At 44.2% G+C, this 25,719-nt stretch overlaps 1 protein-coding gene across 1 annotated transcript in view; it reads left to right on the forward strand.

Moving 5' to 3' along the window:
• The window catches only part of LOC144158249 (8.6 kDa transglutaminase substrate-like), a 48,075-nt gene extending 22,962 nt beyond the window's left edge, over positions 1-25,113 (forward strand). Inside the window, exons 3-4 of the mRNA XM_077688987.1 lie at positions 11,609-11,732; positions 24,890-25,113. Coding sequence (XP_077545113.1) covers positions 11,609-11,732; positions 24,890-25,018 — 253 coding nt within the window. The 3' untranslated portion in view covers positions 25,019-25,113. The remainder of the gene's footprint in view (positions 1-11,608; positions 11,733-24,889) is intronic.
• Positions 25,114-25,719: the final 606 nt, after the last annotated feature.

Below are 25,719 nucleotides of genomic sequence, written 5' to 3' on the forward strand. Positions count from 1 at the left end.
TTTACTTTAGTAACACCTATTTTTCAGGCAATTTGCACCACATGAGGTGTATGTTGCGCAGTATTGCCAGAGGCGGCGACTGCACTCTTCACTTTTCGCTTTTTTATACTTTAATTTAGGAACAGCTTTTTTTCACGCAATATGAACCACTTTAGGTGTATGTTGCGCAGTTTAGCCAGTGGCGGCGTCTGCACTCTTCACGTATTCACTTTTTCCGCTTTAATTTAGAAAAGCTAGTTTTACGCAATTTGCACCACTTCAGCTGTATGTTGCGCAGTTTAGCCAGTGATGGCGACTGCACTCTTCGTGTTTTCGCTTTGTTACACTTTATTTAAAAAGCTATTTTATCCGCAAATATAAAGCACTTAAGGACTGTGTTGCGCTGTGTAGCCAGTGGAGACGACTGCACTCTTCGAGTTTTCGCTTTTTTATACTTTTATTTAGAGAAGCTTTTTTTACGCAATTTGAACAATTTCAAGTCTTCACTTTTCACTTTGTTATACTTTAATTTAGAGAAGCTATTTTTACAAAATTTGAACCATTTCAGGTATATGTTGAGCAGTACAGCCAGTGGCGGGGTTTGCACTCTTCACTCTTCACTTTTTTATACTTTAATTTTGGAACAGCTATTTTTCAGGCAATTCGTACCACTTAAGGTTTATGTTGCGCAGTTTAGCCAGTGACGGCGACTGCAATCTGCGAGGTTGCGGTTTGTTACACTTTATTTAAAAAAGCTGTTTTACCCACAATTTCAACCACTTAAGGAGTATGTCGTCCAGTATAGCCAGTAGCGGCGAATTTACTCTTCACGTTTTCGCATTTTATACTCTAATTTAGAAAAGCTATTTTTCCGCAATTTGAACCAATTCAAGTTTCTGTTGCGCAGTATAGCCAGTTGCGGCGCCTGCACTCTTCACTTTTCACTTTTTTGTACTTTAATTTATAACAGTATTTTTCAGGAAATTTGCAACACTTGAGGTGTATGTTGCGCAGTAAAGCCAGTGGCGGCGACTCCACTCTTCACTTTTCACTTTTATATACTTTAATTTAGAAAAGATGTTTTTATGCAATTTGAACCTTTCAGGTATATGTTGCGCAGTATAGCCAGTGGCAGCGACTGCACTCTCCACTTTTCACTTTTTTGTACTTTAATTTAGTAACAGCTATTATTCAGGCAAATCGCACCACTTGATGTGTATGCTGCGCAGTTTAGCCAGTGGCGGCAACTCAACTCTTCACTTTTGACTTTTTATACTTTATTATAGAAAAGATTTTTTATGCAATTTGAACCATTTCAGGTATATGTTGCGCAGTACATCAAGTGGCTGCGACTGCACTCTTCACTTTTCACGTTTTGATACTTTAATTTAGGAAGAGCTTTTTTTCAGGCAATTCACACCGCTTGAGCTGTATGGTGCGCCGTTTAGCCAGTGACGGCGACTGCACTCTTCACTTTTCACTTTTAAATACCTTAATTTAAAAAAGCTTTTTTTACGCAATTTGAACCATTTCCGGTATGTGTTGCTTAGTATAGCCAGTCGCGGCGAATGCACAATTCATTTTCACTTTTTTAAAATTTAATTTAGGAACAGCTATTTTTCAGGCAATTCGCACCACTTGAGGTGTATGTTGCGCAGTATAGCCAGCGGCGGCGAGTGCACTCTCCACTTTTCACTTTTTTGTACTTTACTTTAGTAACACCTATTTTTCAGGCAATTTGCACCATTTGAGGTGTATGTTGCGCAGAATATCCAGGGGTGGCCACTGCACTCTTCACTTTTCGCTTTTTTATACTTTAATTTAGGAACAGCTATTTTAACGCAATATGAACCACTTTAGGTGTATGTTGCGCAGTTTAGCCAGTGCCGGCGTCTGCACTCTTCACGTATTCACTTTTTCTGCTTTAATTTAGAAAAGCTATTTTTACGCAATTTGCACCACTTCAGCTGTATGTTGCGCAGTTTAGCCAGTGATGGCGACTGCACTCTTCGCGTTTTCGCTTTGTTACACTTTATTTAAAAAAGCTATTTTTTCCGCAATTTAAAGCACTTAAGGACTGTGTTGCGCAGTGTAGCCAGTGGAGACGACTGCACTCTTCGAGTTTTCGCTTTTTTATACTTTTATTTAGAGAACCTTTTTTTACACAATTTGAACAATTTCAAGTCTTCACTTTTCACTTTGTTATACTTTAATTTAGAAAAGCTATTTTTACAAAATTTGAACCATTTCAGGTATATGTTGAGCAGTACAGCCAGTGGCGGGGTTTGCACTCTTCACTCGTCACTTTTTTATACTTTAATTTTGGAACAGCTATTTTTCAGGCAATTCGCACCACTTGAGGTGTATGTTGCGCAGTTTAGCCAGTGACGGTGAATGCAATCTGCGCGGTTTCGCTTTGTTACACTTTATTTAGAAAAGCTATTTTTCCTGCAATTTAAACAACTTGGTCCTGTATAGCCTATGGCGGCGGCTTCACTCTTCGCGTTTTCGCATTTTATACTTTAATTTAGAAAAGCTATTTTTACGCAATTTGAACCATTTCAGGTATATCTTGCGCAGTATAGCCAGTGGCGGCGCCTGCACTCTTCAGTTTTCACTTTTTTGTACTTTACTTTAATTACAGCTATTTTTCAGGCAATTTGCACCACTTGAGGTGTATGTTGCGCAGTAAAGCCAGTGGCGGCGACTGCACTCTTCACTTAACCCTTTTTTATACTTTAATTTAGGAACTGCTATTTTTCAGGTAATTCGCACTACTTGAGGTGTATGTTGCGCAGTTTAGCCAGTGACGGCGACTGTACTCTCGCGGTTTCGCTTTGGTACACTTTATTGAGAAAAGCTATTTTCCCGCAATTTAAACCACTTAAGGACTATGATGCGCAGTATAGCCAGTGGAGACGACTGCACTCTTCGCGTTTTCGCTTTTTTATACTTTAATTTAGAGAGGCTATTTTTACGCAATTTGAACAATTTCAGGTCTTCACTCTTCACTTTGTTATACTTTAATTTAAAAAAGCTATTTTTACGCAATTTCAACCATTTCAGGTATATGTTGAGCAGTACAGCCAGTGGCGGGGCTGCACTCTTCACTCTTTACTTTTTTATACTTTAATTTAGGAACAGCTATTTTTCAGGCAATTCGCACCACTTGAGGTGTATGTTGCGCAGTTTAGCCAGTGAAGGCGACTGCAATCTGCGAGGTTGCGGTTTGTTACACTTTATTTAGAAAAGCTGTTTTTCCCGCAATTTAAACCACTTAAGGAGTATGTCGTCCAGTGTAGCCTGTGGCGGCGGCTTCACTCTTCACGTTTTCGCATTTTATACTTTAATTTAGAAAAGCTTTTTTTACGCAATTTGAACCATTTCAGGTGTCAGTTGCGCAGTATGGCCAGTGGCGGCGCCTGCACTCTTCAGTTTTCACTTTTTTGTACTTAATTTAATAACAGCTATTTTTCAGGCAATTTGCACCACTTGAGGTGTATGTTGCGCAGTATAGCCAGTGGCGGCGAAACCACTCTTCACTTTTCACTTTTATATACTTTAATTTAGAAAAGATGTTTTTATGCAATTTGAACCTTTCAGGTATATGTTGCGCAGTATAGCCAGTGGCAGCGACTGCACTCTCCACTTTTCACTTTTTTGTACTTTAATTTAGTAACAGCTATTATTCAGGCAATTCGCACCACTTGATGTGTATGCTGCGCAGTTTAGCCAGTGGCGGCAACTCAACTCTTCACTTTTCACTTTTTTATACTTTATTATAGAAAAGATTTTTTTATGCAATTTGAACCATTTCAGGTATATGTTGCGCAGTACATCCAGTGGCTGCGACTGCACTCTTCACTTTTCACGTTTTTATACTTTAATTTAGGAAGAGCTTTTTTTCAGGCAATTCGCACCGCTTGAGCTGTATGGTGCGCCGTTTAGCCAGTGACGGCGACTGCACTCTTAACTTTTCACTTTTATATACCTTAATTTAGAATAGCTATTTTTAAGCAATTTGAACCATTTCAGGTGTCTATTGCGCAGTATAGCCAGTGGTGGCGACTACACTCTTCACTTTTCCCTTTTTTGTACTTCAATTTAGTAAGAGCTATTTTTACAAAATTTGAACCATTTCAGGTATATGTTGAGCAGTACAGCCAGTGGCGGGGTTTGCACTCTTCACTCTTCACTTTTTTATACTTTAATTTTGGAACAGCTATTTTTCAGGCAATTCGCACCACTTGAGGTGTATGGAGCGCAGTTTAGCCAACGACGGCGACTGCACTGTTCAGGGTTTCACTTTCTTACACTTTATTTAAAAAACTATTTTTTATGCACCACAAAGCACTTAAGGAGTATGTGGCCCAGTATAGCCAGTGGCGGCGACTTCACTCTTCACGTTTTCGGATTTTATACTTTATTTAGAAAAGCTATTTTTATGCAACTTGAACCATTTCAAGTGTCTGTTGCGCAGTATAGCCAGTGGCGGCGACTGCACTCTTCACTTTTCACTTTTTTATACCTTATTTTAGAAAAGCTTTTTTATGCAATTTGAACCATTTCCGGTATATGTTGCTTAGTATAGCCAGTGGCGGCGAATGCACTCTTCACTTTTCATTTTTTTTAAATTTAATTTAGGAATAGCTATTTTTCAGGCAATTCACACCACTTGAGGTGCATGGTGCGCTGTTTAGCCAGTGACGGTGACTGCACTCTTCAGGGTTTCACTTTCTTACACTTAAAAAAAACCATTTTTCACGGAACTTAAACCACTTAAGGAGTATGTGGCCCACTATATCCAGTGGCGGCGACTTCACTCTTGACGTTTTCGCATTTTATACTTTAATTTAGAAAAGCTGTTTTTACGCAATTTGAACCGTTTTAGGTATATGTTGCGCAGTATAGCCAGCGGCGGCGAGTGCACTCTTCACTTTTCACTTTTTTTGTACTTTACTTTAGTAACACCTATTTTCCAGGCAATTTGCACCACATGAGGTGTATGTTGCGCAGTATTGCCAGAGGCGGCGACTGCACTCTTCACTTTTCGCTTTTTTATACTTTAATTTAGGAACAGCTATTTTCCACGCAATATGAACCACTTTAGGTGTATGTTGCGCAGTTTAGCCAGTGGCGGCGTCTGCACTCTTCACGTATTCACTTTTTCTGCTTTAATTTAGAAAAGCTATTTTTACGCAATTTGCACCACTTCAGCTGTATGTTGCGCAGTTTAGCCAGTGATGGCGACTGCACTCTTCGCGTTTTCGCTTTGTTACACTTTATTTAAAAAGCTATTTTTTCCGCAAATTAAAGCACTTAAGGACTGTGTTGCGCTGTGTAGCCAGTGGAGACGACTGCACTCTTCGAGTTTTCGCTTTTTTATACTTTTATTTAGAGAAGCTTTTTTTACGCAATTTGAACAATTTCAAGTCTTCACTTTTCACTTTGTTATACTTTAATTTAGAAAAGCTATTTTTACAAAATTTGAACCATTTCAGGTATATGTTGAGCAGTACAGCCAGTGGCGGGGTTTGCACTCTTCACTCTTCACTTTTTTATACTTTAATTTTGGAACAGCTATTTTTCAGGCAATTCGCACCATTTAAGGTTTATGTTGCGCAGTTTAGCCAGTGACGGCGACTGCAATCTGCGAGGTTGCAGTTTGTTACACTTTATTTAGAAAAGCTGTTTTACCCACAATTTCAACCACTTAAGGAGTATGTCGTCCAGTATAGCCAGTAGCGGCGAATTCACTCTTCACGTTTTCGCATTTTATACTTTAATTAAGAAAAGCTATTTTTCCGCAATTTGAACCAATTCAAGTTTCTGTTGCGCAGTATAGCCAGTTTCGGCGCCTGCACTCTTCACTTTTCACTTTTTTGTACTTTTAATTTATAACAGCTATTTTTCAGGCAATTTGCAACACTTGAGGTGTATGTTGCGCAGTATAGCCAGTGGCGGCGACTCCACTCTTCACTTTTACTTTTATATACTTTATTTAGAAAAGATGTTTTTATGCAATTTGAACCTTTCAGGTATATGTTGCGCAGTATAGCCAGTGGCAGTGACTGCACTCTCCACTTTTCACTTTTTTGTACTTTAATTTAGTAACAGCTATTATTCAGGCAATTCGCACCACTTGATGTGTATGCTGCGCAGTTTAGCCAGTGGCGGCAACTGAACTCTTCACTTTTGACTTTTTATACTTTATTATAGAAAAGATTTTTTTATGCAATTTGAACCATTTCAGGTATATGTTGCGCAGTACATCCAGTGGCTGCGACTGCACTCTTCACTTTTCACGTTTTGATACTTTAATTTAGGAAGAGCTTTTTTTCAGGCAATTCGCACCGCTTGAGCTGTATGGTGCGCCGTTTAGCCAGTGACGGCAACTGCACTCTTCACTTTTCACTTTTATATACCTTAATTTAGGAAAGCTATTTTTAAGCAATTTGCACCACTTGAGGTGTATGTTGCGCAGTACAGCCAGTGGCGGCGAGTGCACTCTTCACTTTTCACTTTTTTATACTTTAATTTAGGAACAGCTATTTTTCAGGCAATTCGCACCACTTGAGGTGTATGGAGCGCAGTTTAGCCAACGACGGCGACTGCACTCTTCAGGGTTTCACTTTCTTACACTTTATTTAAAAAACTATTTTTTATGCACCACAAAGCACTTAAGGAGTATGTGGCCCAGTATAGCCAGTGGCGGCGACTTCACTCTTCACGTTTTCGGATTTTATACTTTATTTAGAAAAGCTATTTTTACGCAACTTGAACCATTTCAAGTGTCTGTTGCGCAGTATAGCCAGTGGCGGCGACTGCACTCTTCACTTTTCACTTTTTTATACCTTATTTTAGAAAAGCTTTTTTTACGCAATTTGAACCATTTCCGGTATGTGTTGCTTAGTATAGCCAGTCGCGGCGAATGCACAATTCACTTTTCACTTTCTTAAAATTTAATTTAGGAACAGCTATTTTTCAGGCAATTCACACCACTTGAGGTGCATGGTGCGCTGTTTAGCCAGTGACGGTGACTGCACTCTTCAGGGTTTCACTTTCTTACACTTAAAAAAAAAACCATTTTTCACGGAACTTAAACCACTTAAGGAGTATGTGGCCCAGTATTTCCAGTGGCGGCGACTTCACTCTTGACGTTTTCGCATTTTATACTTTAATTTAGAAAAGCGGTTTTTACGCAATTTGAACCATTTTAGGTAAATGTTGCGCAGTATAGCCAGCGGCGGCGAGTGCACTCTCCACTTTTCACTTTTTTGTACTTTACTTTAGTAACACCTATTTTGCAGGCAATTTGCACCACTTGAGGTGTATGTTGCGCAGTATTGCCAGGGGCGGCCACTGCACTCTTCACTTTTCGCTTTTTTATACTTTAATTTAGGAACAGCTATTTTAACGCAATATGAACCACTTTAGGTGTATGTTGCGCAGTTTAGCCAGTGCCGGCGTCTGCACTCTTCACGTATTCACTTTTTCTGCTTGAATTTAGAAAAGCTTTTTTTACGCAATTTGCACCACTTCAGCTGTATGTTGCGCAGTTTAGCCAGTGATGGCGACTGCACTCTTCGCGTTTTCGCTTTGTTACACTTTATTTAAAAAAGCTATTTTTTCCGCAATTTAAAGCACTTAAGGACGGTGTTGCGCAGTGTAGCCAGTGGAGACGACTGCACTCTTCGAGTCTTCGCTTTTTTATACGTTTATTTAGAGAAGCTTTTTTTTACACAATTTGAACAATTTCAAGTCTTCACTTTTCACTTTGTTATACTTTAATTTAGAAAAGCTATTTTTACAAAATTTGAACCATTTCAGGTATATGTTGAGCAGTACAGCCAGTGGCGGGGTTTGCACTCTTCACTCGTCACTTTTTTATACTTTAATTTTGGAACAGCTATTTTTCAGGCAATTCGCACCACTTGAGGTGTATGTTGCGCAGTTTAGCCAGTGACGGCGAATGCAATCTGCGCGGTTTCGCTTTGTTACACTTTATTTAGAAAAGCTATTTTTCCTGCAATTTAAACAACTTGGTCCAGTATAGCCTATGGCGGCGGCTTCACTCTTCGCGTTTTCGCATTTTATACTTTAATTTAGAAAAGCTATTTTTACGCAATTTGAACCATTTCAGGTATATCTTGCGCAGTATAGCCAGTGGCGGCGCCTGCACTCTTCAGTTTTCACTTTTTTGTACTTTACCTTAATTACAGCTATTTTTCAGGCAATTTGCACCACTTGAGGTGTATGTTGCGCAGTAAAGCCAGTGACGGCGACTGTACTCTCGCGGTTTCGCTTTGGTACACTTTATTGAGAAAAGCTATTTTCCCGCAATTTAAACCACTTAAGGACTATGATGCGCAGTATAGCCAGTGGAGACGACTGCACTCTTCGCGTATTCGCTTTTTTATACTTTAATTTAGAGAGGCTATTTTTACGCAATTTGAACAATTTCAGGTCTTCACTCTTCACTTTGTTATACTTTAATTTAAAAAAGCTATTTTTACGCAATTTCAACCATTTCAGGTATATGTTGAGCAGTACAGCCAGTGGCGGGGCTGCACTCTTCACTCTTTACTTTTTTATACTTTAATTTAGGAACAGCTATTTTTCAGGCAATTCGCACCACTTGAGGTGTATGTTGCGCAGTTTAGCCAGTGAAGGCGACTGCAATCTGCGAGGTTGCGGTTTGTTACACTTTATTTAGAAAAGCTGTTTTTCCCGCAATTTAAACCACTTAAGGAGTATGTCGTCCAGTGTAGCCTGTGGCGGCGGCTTCACTCTTCACGTTTTCGCATTTTATACTTTAATTTAGAAAAGCTTTTTTTACGCGATTTGAACCATTTCAGGTGTGAGTTGCGCAGTATGGCCAGTGGCGGCGCCTGCACTCTTCAGTTTTCACTTTTTTGTACTTAATTTAATAACAGCTATTTTTCAGGCAATTTGCACCACTTGAGGTGTATGTTGCGCAGTACAGCCAGTGGCGGCGACTGCACTCTTCACTTATAACTTTTTTATACTTTAATTTAGTAACTGCTTTTTTTCACCCAATTCGCACTACTTGAGGTGTATGTTGCGCAGTTTAGCCAGTGACGGCAACTGCACTCTTCGCGGTTTCGCTTTGGTACACTTTATTGAGAAAAGCTATTTTCCCGCAATTTAAACCACTTAAGGACTATGATGCGCAGTATAGCCAGTGGAGACGACTGCACTCTTCGCGTTTCGCTTTTTTATACTTTAATTTAGAGAGGCTATTTTTACGCAATTTGAACAATTTCAGGTCTTCACTCTTCACTTTGTTATACTTTAATTTAAAAAAGCTATTTTTACGCAATTTCAACCATTTCAGGTATGTGTTGAGCAGTAGAGCCAGTGGCGGGGACTGCACTCCTCACTCTTCACTTTTTTATACTTTAATTTAGGAACAGCTTTTTTTCAGGCAATTCGCACCACTTGAGGTGTATGTTGCGCAGTTTAGCGAGTGACGGCGACTGCAATCTGCGAGGTTGCGGTTTGTTACACTTTATTTAGAAAAGCTGTTTTTCCCGCAATTTAAACCACTTAAGGAGTATGTAGTCCAGTATAGCCAGTTGCGGCGGCTTCACTCTTCACGTTTTCGCATTTTATACTTTAATTTAGAAAAGCTATTTTTACGCAATTTGAACCATTTCAGGTGTCAGTTGCGCAGTATAGCCAGTGGCGGCGCCTGCACTCTTCACTTTTCACTTTTTATACCTTAATTTAGAAAAGCTTTTTTTACGCAATTTGAACCATTTCAGGTATATGTTGCGCAGTATATCCAGTGGCGGCGACTGCACTCTTCCCTTTTCCCTTTTTTGTACTTTAATTTAGTAACAGCTATTTTTCAGGCAATTTGCACCACTTGAGGTGTCGGTTGCGCAGTATAGCCAGTGGCGGAGACTGCACTCTTAACTTTTAACTTTTCTTACTTTAATTTAAGAACAGGTATTTTTCAGGCAATTTGCACCACTTGAGGTGAATGTTGGGCAGTATAGCCAGTGGCGGCGACTGCACTCTTCACTTTTCACTTTTTTATGCTTTAATTTAGAACAGCTATTTTTCAGGCGATTTCCAACACTTTAGGTGTATGTTGCGCAGTTTAGCCAGTGACGGCGACTGCAATCTTCATGGTTTCGCTTTCTTACACTTCGTTTAGAAGAGCTATTTCTCACGCATTTTGAACAACTTCAGGTGTATGTTGCGCAGTAGAGCCTGTGGCGGCGACTACACTCTCCACGTTTTCTATTTTTTATACTTTAATTTAGAAAAGCTGCACGTACGAGGCTATACGCGTGTTCTCGGTGAGCTAATCTATCCATCAACAGCAACTTGTATTTTGATTTTTCTGTTTCTTTAGAGGCAGTGAGTCCGGGAAGATACAGTATTACTTGCTAAGAGTTGACGACAGTGCGCAATAAATGTAATAAAGGAAATTTAAAGGAATGAAGGGGAATTTACGTGAGCCGAATTGAATATAGATGGATCAAGGCAAGTCATGGTTACGAAGTATATTAATAGTAGCATAAGGGAAGTATGTTCAACAAGAGTAAATAAAAATTTATAGCCAAATACATTGAGGCTCAGACAATGAATTAGGCGGATTCAAAGTGAAGGAAGAGAGCAAAGGCGAAGGAAATGAATGAAAGTGGATGGTTAGTTAGACCAAAGAGAATCAAAGCGAATCTGGATGGAAAGTGAATGACACAGTGAATAAATAGCGATGACAAGGTGAAAGAGGGGAGACTCTCACCAATTGAAAGAGGGGAGAATCTGAAACAGGGGAGAATATGGAATGTTGGATAATGTGACACATCTGACCAATTAAATTACAGAAATGCGACGTACAAGCTAACTTGAGTGCACGTGAATGGAAGGGTTTGGAGTAAAATAGCGAAGCCGCGAAAAGAAAGATATGTCAAAGGTGGACGTCAAAATAGCTACGCAGAAAAAGTGCACATCTACGAATTTGCTAATGCCTCCCCAAACGTGTACAGATGCATGCCTTTTGGGGAGACAACTCAGAATGGCGCTGCTTTCGGCGCCTGTTGCATTGTGAGTAGATTGAGGCAGGGCTTCCACGAAAAAATTCACGCACCTTCACGTAGTGAATCATGGCGAGTTGGCGAAACACTGTCGATCGTTCTTACCGCAAATCACCCGTGGCATTGCCCACTCCTGCACGTGAATGAGTGAAAACGCGTGTGTACAGTATATACAATTCAAATCTAATCCAATCAAATCCAATTCACTTTAATCTAATCCAATTCAATCTCATCATGCATGCGCGGCACTGTGTACACGAATGACATGGGACAAGCAACGGACAAAGGGAGGTCCTAAGTCACCTCGCTCTTAAAAACACTACTTGCAACGAAGTAAATGAGGTCTCTATCAATGCATTGCCACTCAGGCTTTCCCTTCAAGTCGTCCTGGGGTGAAGGAAAGTTACCCACATACGTTCGAAGTGGTACACGCGGATGGACTTCCTAAAAGAGCCGGCCCATGATATTGCGATACCGACTATACCCGCGTGCATTGTGGAATCTCCGAAAGCACTAGTGGGCAATTTTATTTTGCATTACTCTCCGTTCTTGTGCAGCGTATCAGCTACGAGCGTTCCCAACTGCTATGGCGTCGACTGCTCCCAAGCGCAATGTGCTTATGTCGAGTGCCCATGTGGAAGTCACAAGGACGGCTGCGGGTGCTGTGACTACTGCGACAAGGTAAGTGGTCTCGTCTCATCTTGCGAGTTGGGGCCTTTAGCACCATTCCCGCGTGCATGTCTGTGGAAGCGCAACATGGTGTCATTCCATACAAAGCAGGTGCAAGAGGTGCTTGCGCAACCTGTGCATGCAATCTGAAGCATCGGCATTTGTAGTTGTGATCGTTTATTTTCACTGCGCCTTCACTCTGCGTGGCATTTGGGGCCCATGAATCACTCATCATCCTATAATCATCATGATCAGAAGCAGCAGCAGCATACTCAAGTACACTACATGACGAAGGCCTCTCCTATTGACCTTCAACCGCTCCTGTTCTGCCTTGATCTGGTCCACAGTTTATCCCCCCCCAAAAAAAAAATTTTTTTTCATCCCTCCAACAGGCTCATTCTCTCGTCTTCTTCAACACCAATCTCTTGGTATCCGCCCTGTTTCCCTAATTGTCCTTTGGTTGTCGGTTCCTGAATCTGAGTGGCCAGCCCAATTCCATTTTACTTCATTTGAACTATGATATCTTCTACTGTAGTTTGTTCTCTGTTTTAGTTAGCTTGTTTCCTGTGCCTCAGTATTATTCCTAACAATATTCGTTCCACGACCCGTTGAGCCGACCTGAGTTTGCTTTCTAGTCGTTTAGTAAGCGGCCAAGTTTAAGCTCCATATATCACACCGCCCGTATTTATTTATTTATATTTTTATTTATTCTTTATTTATTTATTTATTTATTTATTTATTTATTTATTTATTTGCAATACCCTCAGGGCCACAAGGCATTACAGAGGGAAGTGGTTGCAAAATAAAACACAAAAGTTTTACAAAATGCAGCTGTGAGTCTTACATCGAGCAGAAGTTCCTACTTATACAGTTTTAGCTAACAGGCTTTATAATAAACAAAAGCATGGTAATTATGAGAATTAGACCAAGAAAGGAAAACGACAAGAAAATGAATACTGTACAGGAACAACACAACATCAGGTAATACAATACTTTGATTACCTAAATTACACATAATTTGCTAACGCACTTTTGAAATGAAGGTGATTTTCAATGATTGCCGCTGATGCGGGTAGGCGGTTGCAGTCCTCAGAAGTGGGTGGTATAAAAAGACTGAGAGAAAGCGTGAGTCCTGCAAAAAAGGCAACCCGACCTTATGGGAATGATTCAGGCGAGGTAAGATATAACTAGGAACCAAGATAAGACCACCCCCTAGCGATGGGTGATGAAACAGCTTATGAAAAAAGTGGACACGAAACATTTTACGACGGGATTGAAGTGAAGGCAAGTTAAGGCTGGTCCGGTTGTAATTACAAAGTATAAAACGAGTTGAGTTGTTCTGTACCATTTCAAGAGAGTGTATTAGGTTAGCATGACTAGGATCCCATACTGCAGCGCAATATTCAAGTTGAGAACGCATTAGTGCAGTGTAAAGAAGACGTTTCAAGTAAGAAGAGACCATTGAAAAGTTGCGGCGGAGATAACTTAACATTCGGTTAGCATTTTTAATTACGTAATTCCAGTGAACAGTCCAGGTCAGATCAGTTGTTATATGCACCCCAAGGTATTTATAGTTTGTCACAGATTGAATAGGTGTGTTATCAAGGTGAAGTTGATTTGAAGTTGATGGTTTGCTCTCGGAACACGCAAAACTTTACAGTTAATATTATTTTATTCCATGAGCCATGTTTTTCATTAAAGAGAAATGGAGTTAAGATCATTTTGAAGAGAGGTTATATCGCCATCACAAGTTATCTCTCGGAAGATTACGCAGTGAAACGCGAACAAATGGGTGTTAAAGCTAATGCATGGAGGTAAATCATTAATGTATATAAGGAAGAGCAGTGGACCTAGTACAGAGCCCTGTGGTACGCCGGAATGAACGGCACATGGCTCAGAGCTTAAATTATCAACTGAACGAAATTGAGAGTGATTTGTCAGGAGGCATTCGAGCCATGTTAGAAGCCTGGGATCTATATTAAGTTGATTTATTTTGTGCAAGAGTAAGTTGTGACAGATTTTAACAAAAGCTTTCGAAAAATCTATAAATATGCAGTCGGCAGAGCTAGAGTCATCAAGAATGACATTTAATTTGTGTGTAAAAGCTACAGGCTAAGTTTCGATCGAGAATGTTTTCCTAAAGCCTTGTTGGTGACGCGTAAAAAGGAGTTAAACTCCAGGAAGCTTGCAAGGTTAGAGGACAAAATGTGCTCAAATATTTTGCATGGAATGCTAGTAAGCGTGATGGGTCTATAGTTTAATGGGCAATGCTTGTCAGCGGACTTGCGAAACGGTACAATTTTGCGAATCTTCCATTCGATTGGTAATATGCCTTCGTGAAGCGAGTGTTGAAAAATTTTAGTAAGAATAATGGATGAGTAAGAACAGGTACCTTTAACGAACTTGGTGGCAATCAGGTCGCAACCGGGGGCGGATGAAAGTTTTAGGGACTTAATTATGTTTTCTACACCAACAGAATCTATCATGGTTGGGAACATAATTGGGTAGTTATAGCATTTCTTAGGTGTCACAGGAACATTGATAGTGCGACAGAAATTGCGACTGAAACAATTGTTGAAAGAAAGCGCACTGCTCGGGGGCTACAGCGTCTCCAGAGCTATCGGTAGGGGTTATCGTATGCTCACTGCCTGGGTTTATGACACGCCAAAACTTTTTGGGATCGCTAGATAGCATGGATGGGAGAGTGGTATTGATAAATGTATCTTTAGGACATTGAATCGCTTTGATGTACCCTGCAGACGCTAACCAGTATGCACTGGTGGTAGAATTTTCGTTCGAGGGACAGAGGTAGGTTACTTTTTAATATTTGGGAGAACTTGAAAGAGCGGTCTAGCTGTTGGGGTCAGCACTAACCATCTTTCCGAGGTAGTTATATTCTTTCGCTTCTGCCGCTTCGTTTTCTAAGCTGAATAGGTCGCTTCTTGCACGCTTATTCCTGATTACTTTAGATTTCTTCATATTTATTTTCAGCCGCAAGGCCGTTCTTTCTGATTGCGGTTCCTCAAGCATGCGTTCTGCAGTCTCACTCAGCAAGACAATATCAACCGCAAACCTCAAAAGGCTCAAGTATCCCTGGTTTATACTTAATCCTATGTTTTCCCTGTCAAGCTTTTCCGAGTTTCCTTCTTTCCCTTTTGATATTCAGCCTTAGCTTGCACCTAACCATTCTAGGATCGCTAGTCAGAATCTTACTTAACACCTCTACGTCTTGCACGATACCGGTTTTTTCGCTTAAGATTAAGTCAATCTCGTTTTCTATTGTACCATAGAGACTTTTCTATTTTCATTTCCTATTTATTCTTTTATACAAGAATATGTTCGCCAACATCAGGTGGTTTCGCTCTGCAAATCCCACCAGTGTATCTCCAGGACTGTTGCGATTGTCTATTCCGATGTTTCCCACTGGTCTTTCTCTCATTCGCCTCTTACCGACCTTTGCGCTATACTAGTCTCCCATCACAGTCGTCAATAATTGCGTTGTTGCTTTATTCATTGCTTATTCGACGTCCTCCTAGAAGATTTCTATGGCCTTGTCATCATAGGCCATTGTTCGCGCATAGGTCTGTGCTATCTTTAACCTGTATCGTATCGTTAGCTTGATCACAGAAGCCGCGACTCTCTCGCAAATGCTGAAAAATTCCTCCACTTTTCCTTGTATTTATCTTTGGATTACAAATCCTAACCCGCGTTCTTTATTCTCTTGTGGTCAACTGTAGCACAGCAGATGGCCGCTAGTGAGCTCCAAGAAGCCTTCTGCTGTCCTTCTAACTTCGCTGAAAGGCCAACTGCACTCAAATGTTCCTTTGTGCAAATTTGATCCTAATAGTTTTTATAAGGCAAAACTCTATGGTGAAGTTCTAAGCACAATAACTGCAATTGTTCAAAGTTGCTCCGAGCAGACGAAGTTTGAACGTGGTGGAGAGTCACGGATAGAAAACAAGTTCCCAATGTGCTGTGACGGAGAAGAGGAACTTGTCCGCTGGACCTCGCACTTGCCCTGCGACTGGTACGGCGCGCTGCCGTACGCAGGGCTGCGTTTACTGGAGATTTCTAAGGTACACCGCCCCGCTGTCCCGCCATCACCATCACAAGTTTTAAAACTAACCGCATAGCAGTGTTCTACACGTTCCCCACAAAACAGGAACGAAAGCCCGTTCCTCGTTCCTTCCCAGTTTTGAAACGAGTTCCCGTTACAAGTTCCTTTATTGCGAAAGGAACGCGTTACAGTTCCACTTCTAACAATGGAATGTGTCGATACATTAACGTTACATTTCATTTTTTCTTATTTAAAATATGGTGTCGGAATCCTCAAGCGAAATTAAGTGAGAAATTTAAAACTCACATAGAACTACATATATTATTGGAATATGAATACCGCCGGCAGCAGTTTATCTGGAGGTAAACAGAATCCAAAGAAACGCCCCTATACAATTTTTTTTTCAGCACCGGACAAACTCCAGACACGTCTAACTGCAATTTTGGTGCTCGTCTATTATAGGTGCAACACATATAGCACTTTGCACTTCGGTCTTACTAATGCGCAGTAAGGTGACTGCGCTGCAGATGTGCAACTAGGAACTAGAAAGTTGCTCAAATGCAGGAACACAATCAAATTTCTTGCATAAGAAACCGCGTTGAAAGGAACTGTACACACGTCTTTAATGAATACTGATTCGATATTAAAGTTTATTTTAAAAACCTTACAGGCCCTTTGTAGAGAACGGAGTAAGGGGGCTACAAGAGTCATACAGAATAAATTGGCGAGTAACAAAACACAGCAGAACAAGTAATGACTACGAGGCTCACAATCCAAGTTTAGGTCGGAAGACGATAACAAGAAAACAAATAAAAGCCAACTGCGTATTCACATACGAATCTACCACAAGAATTACAAAGTATCCCTAACACAATCACGGTAGTAGATAAAGGAAACAACCAAAGATAGCCAAATATGTGGACGCGACGCACAAATCAGTTGCGATGGTTTGAAATACGCATACGGGAAAAGCACAGTAAATAACACGGAGCCTAATCACTTGCGTAAAAAACATTTACACTATAAAAATATAGTCGGACACAAATTGCGGCACAATAAAGTAAAAAAGCGAACACAAATAAATAAAAAGTAATGAGAAAACAGGAAAATAAAAGCGTGCCGTGCAACAGAAGCCACAGATTCTTTGGTTCTTCAAGTAGAAAATAGGTAAATGGTAGAAGACAAAAAATGTAGAATCAATGAAAAAATATGAAAAAATGAGTGGGAAAAAACGCCCGAATGCATAGTCGCAACTAAGTTGAGTCCCTTGTTTAAACTTCGCAAGAGTAGCATCTCGATGTAGGAGTCAGGCAGACGAACCTGTTTTTAAAGCAAAGCTTTTTACCTCTACCCCCTAAGGGTTCTTTCGCGACCGTTGGTGTCAACAGAAAACCCCCGCGAACAAATAAAAGAATTTACTAGTACCGCCAGGAAAAGAACCAGGAACTAATACAGCAACAAACCGAGAGCCCGTTGTCTTACCGACTTAGCTACGAGCCCACGATGAGACCGGGCCGACAGGTGGTCCACTCATTAAGCACATCTACGGGTTTACCCCCTATATTCTCGCCGAATGTCACGTGATAGCGTCGCGCGACCTCTCGCGCCGCTGTGCGCTCTGCCCAGGGCACGTCTAGCGGCCCTCTGCGGGCCTTGCGCGTGTGCTAAGAGTTTCAAAAACTAAAGGAAGCTGACACCAACGCATGGCATCTCACTCCTAGTACGCGAATGTACTAAAGCCTGTGGCGTCCAGAGTTCACGTAAAAAAAACTCCCACCTCCCCTCGCGGGAACCCCTGTGTAGATGCGACGCATAGGGGGTTCACGGAACGTTTTCATTGAAGGCAGCGTAGGGCAGCGGAGGAACGGCGCTGGAACGATGGAGCGGAGCGGCGCAGGCACCGCGTTTTATAGCGCGCATAACAGTGAGGGGACGCGCCGCCGTCAGTGCGTCTGCCGCGGCTATGACGCAACACAATCCAACACAATCCACTTTATTCCAATCCAATCCAAGTCCAATCCAATCCAATCCAATCGAATCCAATCCAATGCCCCTCGCGAGAGAGTGTTCGCTATCAGAGAGGAGAGGGGGTGAGCGGCGGAGAGCGAAGCTGGCGCGGCGAGGAGAATGGGGGAGGGGTGGACGCCGACAACAACGACGACGACGCCGACACCGGATGCAGGGACAAGGCGGGTGAATGAGATGCCTTCGCATCTAAAATCCCAGCTCCTTGTAGTCCGCCCTCACGCCAAACGACACATCAAGGAACCCATTCAAATAATCCTTGATGGCCAGGCCATCACTCCAAGCCCCAACATCAGATAATCCCTCTCCAGGCCTACATCTCCAGGCGAACACCAAGCGTGACGTATCCTTGCAGCGCCTCAAACCTAGAATTAATAAAATCATACACATTGTCAGGCGAGTTAACACCAACAAGCGAGGCCTCACGGAATCCGATACGTTTCAATTAATTCAAGCTTTTGTCCTGTCGAGAATCCCTTACGTCTTCTTCTTGGTAAGAGGGACATAAAGATGCTTTATATAGTGATTAGAAAGGCAGTTGAGCAGGCTGTTGGTATTCCTACTGAGTGCGTCCACAGAGAGGCTGCTTAGCACGGGGCTGCACAACACGGTGCAAAGCTGATAGAGGGAGATCTTTCTAACCAGAATCTCCGAATGAACAGAACTGTGGCGGGACGCCGCATCCTTCACTAGATTGGCTGGGAAGCACAGAATGACACTCCGCTTGATATACTCCTTGACTCTCGGCAGCAAGAACTAAAGATGCTCCCTTTGCTTAGGAACACGAATTCCTCACACTACGAGGGTTACCGGCAATGGCGGGCTCAAGCGCTCAACACCTCCGTTGGTGGGGATCATGCAGATGTCTACCCAGGCGCCTCAAAACATCGGGGACAGCCGTACGTCATCATCGTGGCTACCTCCAGAACCAACGTCCTTGCGTGTGCCTCACTCAAGACCCAAGACATGACGGCAGCAGAAGAGAAAGCCATCGCCTTAGCTCTCCCTCAACCAGGGGTTCGGAAGGCAGTCACTGATTCACAACAATCCTACCGGAATTACCAGTCGGGCGGGTGTCTTGAGCTGCACTGCGTGTGCTAAAAAACCACTCCCCAACCAGTTCCATACAGCTCATCTGGACGCCCGCTCACGCTTCCATGGAGGGAAAAGAGTACGCCCACCAACAACCCAGCGCGTTTACCCCCCAGGCTATGGCGCTGCACGAAGACAGTCAACCGTTTGTCACGTGCAGGGACATAACCCAGCATTATCGCCTTCAGCACCCACAACGGCACCCACAACGATTACCCATGCGACGTCACTTCAGTTCACTCACGTCGCTTTATAAACAGAGAGAAGTGAAATGAACTTAGCCACACGCTTTATAACTTCAAAGAGATATTCTTCGTAAGGTTAAATCAATGAATGATGCAGGAACGGTGGTTGGTTTAGGTGTATTGGTGTAGCACATCAGTTGAAACTTTTTTTATAAAATTAAAGAAGTCTTAAACACGGTGTTACACGATTTCACTTCTCCGTCTCTGCCGTAGCGGAAAGAGGCGACGACATCAGCGGCAGAGACGCAGGAAAAGCTGGAGAAGGACGACGGGGAAATACTTCTATTCAGATTGCCGAACGGTACACAGGGCGGTGCAGGGCAGTGCTTCCTTCTTCACTGGAGCCCATAGGCAGTCCGCGCTGCCTGTGCTCCGTCCCCCAACTGAAGCTGTGTACGCAGACAGGGGCTGCGCAGCAGCATCTGCCATTGCTATTGTTGGTGTTACGCTCGTTTACCGGTTAATCACAAACTTATATTAAGGCGGGTTCACGCAGAGCTTGGAGGAAATGAGACACTTTGAGGCGCGCGAAAAACATTAAAAAATATTTAATGGCATGCCTCAGTGGTGCCCACTTCCTCACCAGGTTGGGCGGAATCGTTCGGTTCGCAGGGGTTGTCAAACGTCGACGGGACGCCGACGGGCCAAGTGGGTGTCGGGGCCAGGATATGGAGGCAGTGCGGGGCCGGTGGCTTGAAAGGTCCGCGCGGTGAATGCGAGGGCAGAAACAGGAGGCAGTACCGGACCGGAAGTTGCGCTCGAGCTGTAGGCCGCGGTCACGAAGGGGTGCCAGCAGGACGGGTAGCTCGGCGGGCTCGAGGTGTAAACCGGGTCAGGAAACGCTGGCGGCGTGTGGGCTCCTGGTAGGGACGCGCTTTCGGATTGCTCCTACAGCTGCGTCCGAATAGCAAGACGGTCGCCTCAAGTTCAACCCCGATCCTCTCCGTTCGCTCTTCTTTATCTCTTCCTTCTCCTACCTCCGAGCAGCGGCGGGTATAAGGGCGAGAAGGGCCGGCTACAAGCGGCGGTGGACGACGCGGCTGTCCGAGCACCCGCCAAAGACGCGCCAAGCGAAGGGAAGCTTGGCTCGCCCCGAGGTAAAAAGGAAACATGTGTCCTTTGTGATGCTACCGCGCGTTCCCACGGGAAAACTTCCTGCGCCTAAAGTTTTTAAATGCAGAGCATTTCAGTAACTCACGATGTCACCCGCGTTGGCGTCCGTAGTCCGCACGCTCACTGCGCATGCGCGTCGAGTCGAGGCGAAAGCGAACACATATCTCGCGAGGGGCATTGGATTGGATTCGAAAACTCTCTCGCGAGGGGCATTGAATTGGATTTGATTGGATTGGCTTGGCTTGGCTTGGATTGGATTTGGATTGGATTGGATTGGATTGGATTGGATTAAAGTGGATTGTGTTGGATTGTGTTGCGTCATAGCCGCGGCACGTTGCGTCATAGCCGCGGCCGGCAGACGCGCTTGGGCCGGCGCATGTGCAGTACTCTCTCTTCCGCGGTTTCCTCTCCTTCGGGCGCGCTGCGCATATAACCGGTGTGCCGTTCTCCGGCCAAGCAACATCCGCGGTTGGCTCAAACACCTAGAGTCCACGCCGCTTTACAAGTACGCCAACGTCGTCGACTGGGACCGGCTTACGGAGTCCCCTCAACGTATATAAGCGGCGGAGCGCGCGTTCGGAATTCAGTCAAAGGCGTCTTTGCATGGCTTACGCTTGACGTGACGCTTTGCATGACTCGAGTAGATGCGACGCATTTACTCGAGTTCCCCGCGTGGGAAGATGCGGGCGGCTTTTTCCATCTGGCTAGGAGAAGTCGGGACACATGCACGACCGTCACATTGGATAGTTGACGGAAAGAGAGGAGGGTGCTCAGAGCTAAAGTCTAACACCCCGATTATGTGCCGGAGTGTCCGTACTTCTGAGCAACATTTACATTCAGCGTCGTTGTGATTCGGGTGGAGTAAGTGAAGATCCGTCAGATGTTGAAGGAGCCGGATTGTATGAGACGTAGGGGAGTTTGTTGTTCTCTGGACAGGTCAGGGTGAGGCAAAGGTAGGGTCGGTCTCTGAAGGCGATAATGCTGGGTTATGTCCCTGCACGTGACAAACGGTTGACTCTCTTCGTGCAGCGCCATAGGCCGGGGGGGGGGAGGGGGTAAACGCGCTGGGTTGTTGGTGGGCGTATTCGCTTCCCTCCATCGTGACCGAGCGTCAAGATGAGCTGTATGAAACTGGTTGGGGAGTGGTTTTATAGCACACGCAGTGCAGCTCGGGACACCCATCGGACTGGTAATTCTGGCAGGATTGTTGGGAATTAGTGACTGCCTTCTTAACCCATGGTTGAGGGAGAGCTAAGGCGATGGCTTACTCTTCTGCTGCCGTCATGTCTTGGGTTTTGAGTGAGGCACGCGCAAGGAGGTTGGTTGTGTTGGTAGCCACGATGATGGCGTACTCCTGTCCTCGATGTTGTGAGGCGTCTGGGTAGATATCTGCATGATCCCCACCGACGGAAGTGTTGAGCGCTTGAGCCCATGATTGCCGGCGACCCTCGTCGTGTCAGGGATTCGTATTTCTAAGCAAAGGGAGCATCTTTAGTTCTTGTCGCCGAGAGTCAAGGAGTACATCAAGCGGAGTGACATTCTGCGCTTCCCAGCCAATCTGGTGAAGGATGCGGCGTCCCGCCGCAGTTCTGCTCATTCGGAGCTTCTGGTTAGAAAGATCGCCCTCTATCAGCCCTTCCACCGTGTTTTAGAACCCCGTGCTAAGCTGCCTCTCTGTAGACGCACTCATTGGAAAACCAACGGCCTGCTCAACCGCCTTTCTTATCACTATATAAAGCATCTTTATGTCCTTTTTACCGAGAAGAAGACGTAAGTGATTCTCAAGAAAACAAAAGTTTGAATTATTTGCATGGTACCGGATTCCTTGAGGTGGCAACTCGCCTTAACATGCGTATGATTTGATTGATGCCGTGTTTGAGGCGCTGCAAGGCTACGTCACTCTTGGTGTTCGCGTGGAGACGTAGGCCTGGAGAGGCATTATATTGATGCTGGGGCTTGGAGTGATGGCCTGGCCATCAAGGAGTATTTGAATTTGTTCCTTGATGTGTCATTTGGTGTGAGTGCGATCAACAAGGAGCTGTGATTCTTTTCGTGAACTCTGGACGCCACAGGCTTTAGCACATTGGTGTACTAGAAGTTTATGTGAGCTTCGTTTAATTTTCGAAACTCCTAGCACACGCGCAAGGCCCGCACAGGGCCGCTTGACGTGCCGTGGGCAGAGCGTACAGCGGCGCGAGAAGTCACCCGACGCCATCACGGCACATTCCACGAAAATGCAGGGGGAACCCCGTAGATGTGCTTAATGAGTGCACCACCTGTCGTCCCGGTCTCCGCGTGGGCTCTTAGCTAATCGGTAAGACAACGGGCTCTCGCTATGTTGATCTATTAGTTCCAGGTTCGATTCCTGGTGGTACTATTAAATTCTTTTATTGGTTCGCCGGAGTTTTTTGTTGACACCAATGGTCACGAAAGAACCCTCAGGGGGTAGAGGTAAAAAGCTTTGCTTTAAAAAAGTTTGTCGTTGAACGCCGCCCGTGCGGGATTTGTTCCCGTCAACAACAAAAAGAACTGGCTGATAGCCAAAGTGCCGGCTAACCAAATCTGATTTGCGATATCATAACAGCAAACAACCTGCTTTTTTACTCTCGACACCGAGGACTGTTCTCCGGCAGATATTACAAGGCGAAAATACCTGCCGACAGTGTATTTCATCTCGGGTGGTAGCACCGCAAAGTGTGAATTACGCTTACTTTATGAGCCCCATAAAAATGTTTGTCGAAGTTGTTCTGTGGAACTAAAAGTGCAAAACGCAACGTATCCACGTGATTTAGGAGGCTGCTGCGAGCAGCCGCCGGCACCGGCACGCCCATTTCCGTTCCATCAGTTACGTCACCTCCAGCCACCGGTAATGACCGCCGTTTTTGCCAGTTTTGGTACTCAAAACTGCAATATTTGCGAACCTCGGAGCCTCTCGTGATGCGTCACGCGTGTATTTCTTACGGTTGGTGGAAGTGGCCTAAGGCACGAAGTGACCATTTCCGAAGGCAGAAAGCTTTTCAGAAGCCAAGGAAGCGTTTTTACCGAACTAGGCATCGAATGCACCCACTATTTCAAAACAACGCTAAAGAAAGTGCACGTCTGGCTAGCCTTGCAGACGTGAAAGGTCGACGACCTCTCCGCGTCCTTTCCTGAGAGACCGGAACGTGGGTCCACTTCTAAAGACACCCAAAGGCCTCGCGACCGATGCCCTTGGAGACTCACTGCTTGTTCTGTGATTGGTGTGCGTGTTTTAATGTCGTCCCGGACCTTTTAATGTAGTCCCGGACCCTTGTCTAGACTCGAACACAGACCCTAAACTTAGACCAGTCGAACACCATCTCAAAATAAACCTTCTTTCATCTACTCGTCGCCTGGGCTCCTCAATAGTGGTCGAATGCGGTGAACCACTGAGTTTTCGGACTCCAGGCTCCGGCACGTTGCATTTTTAGGAAGGGAGGGGATTAAGGCTCTCGTTCCGAGGGGCTCCCACTGGCTGAGCGAGCCGTAATCCAGTCCTTGCGCACCCAGTGTTAAACTGGTTTTTCTCCTACTGCGACAATGCTAATAGCATAGACATAGCGGCGGCCTCTTCCCTTGTCCACGAGAGGTGTCCCTCAACGGTAGTTGAGGGACCTCTCCAAAAGCCCTACAAACATGATCGATGTAAGCAGCGCATACCCTGCCATCCAGCAGTCGCAAGCGCCATTAGTCGATTTCATGACCTTGTGAAAAATCCCATAGACAACAGGTTTTCAGCAAACAAGACAATATTGCCACGCAGTGAAGAACGAAGCAAGGTTCTTGAGAGTAGCTTATTGTAGCGACTTTGTGCTCCACTATATTCAAGAATAAAATACAGGTAGCGAAGCACGTGTCAACCCAGTCTTGTGCCCATTTGAGCGTTGAGAGGTTTACCTTGCCAGAATTTATCTTTAAACACCATTCTTGCAGGAACCATGAAAATAAATGGCGAGAAGAGATTTTACACAGCTGAAGTAGTTGGCCCGCAGCACATCGCTGCGGTGCGCGAGGCTGGGCCCCAGTCATGAGATACATATCTGTAACGCTGACGTCAAGTAATTAAAGTCCCAGAATCGTGCGTGACTTCCAAAATTGGCCTTGCGCATTGAGTCGGTGCGTTGTTTACCACGCTACTAAGGCCGCAGTGACTATTCTTTTTTAAGCCATCATTATAAATGAGTTTTTCTTGGAACGTAATCGTGCGCGGATAATATTAATGAAAGGAACTCTGTTTCAGCAAGGCAAGGACATGGCAACAATCTTGCTTCACCAGTGATTTGATTCGGTCGTCAGCACCAAACCACGGAGGAAACATTTTAGCAATCATATGCCACTTAGGAAGGAGGCAGGTCGGCCAGTTTTGGTGATTCGTTTCTGGTTGATCGCAGCTTTGCGTAATGCTCGGCTTCATTTTGCCTGTAAAGCAGAACAAAATTATCCCCCTTTCGTTTTCGTTGAGTACTGTGTGCTTCTGACCGCTTGACAGTGGTGCTGCTTGTGCCTGTGTTTTCTTTTTATTCTGCTTTTTTCACAATTGGTGCTCAGTACATCAATGTCAGGCTTCTGTGGACAATCGAACGCCCTCTGCCACTGACCCTGATTCGCGCGCTTCGCAGTGCCCCGGCGAGGAGTGCGTTCCCCTGCACCAGGATCGCTGTTCCAGTGGTTACAGCTGCCAGTTGAACGTGCCGGGAACGTTTCACTTTGGAGGAAAAGGCACCTGCAAGGCCTCTTATGCTGACTGAAGGGCAGCGGGAGAAGTCGGAACCTTCGCTTCAGTTCGGCCGGGTAGTAGACCTTAGGCTCCAAAGCTGACGAAATAAATTTGTCTTAAATGCCACCTGGCTCCGTATTCACTTCATTCGGCTTCCCGGACGGCATTTCGCTTTTACAAAGGGAGCAGCGGAGGAGAGCACACATCGTCTTTTCCGGGCTCTTGAAATTGTTTGGTTTGCTTGGCGGAACACCGTGAAATGTAGGGAGTAAAGAAGAAAGAGGATGTAATTGCATCGCAAAACATTTTAGTGTAGTATTCCCATGCGTTTCAGATTTAGTAAATATGGTTTGCAATCAGACGCTTATAAAGAGGGCAACAGGGTGGAAAAGCAAGATGGCAAGAAGAAAAACGAAGGCGTAAAATGAAGGAAGGAAATGACGGAACGGTTGAGGCGAAAAACCAACCGCAAACACAAGGGCGCCTGGGCGCTATAAACCTTTTCATCCGTGAATCCTTAGTAAGATCAGGACATGTTCTGGGCTGTGATGAGAATGCGCAGATACATCTTCCTGTCGAGTGCGCCAATTGTAGGGCCTCTAGCACAGCCCACTGACAAAATGGAAGCTCGCAGGACCAAGAAATTGAAAATGTCCATAGCTGTCCCAGTCATTAGCACATATCGCTGGTCCTGGGAAAGCGTTTCTCTTCTGATGACTATAAGGGAGAACG

Source organism: Haemaphysalis longicornis, unplaced genomic scaffold (assembly GCF_048455015.1).
Source record: "Haemaphysalis longicornis isolate Haplotype H1 unplaced genomic scaffold, Haemaphysalis longicornis Haplotype H1 scaffold_10, whole genome shotgun sequence".
NCBI lineage: Eukaryota > Metazoa > Arthropoda > Arachnida > Ixodida > Ixodidae > Haemaphysalis > Haemaphysalis longicornis.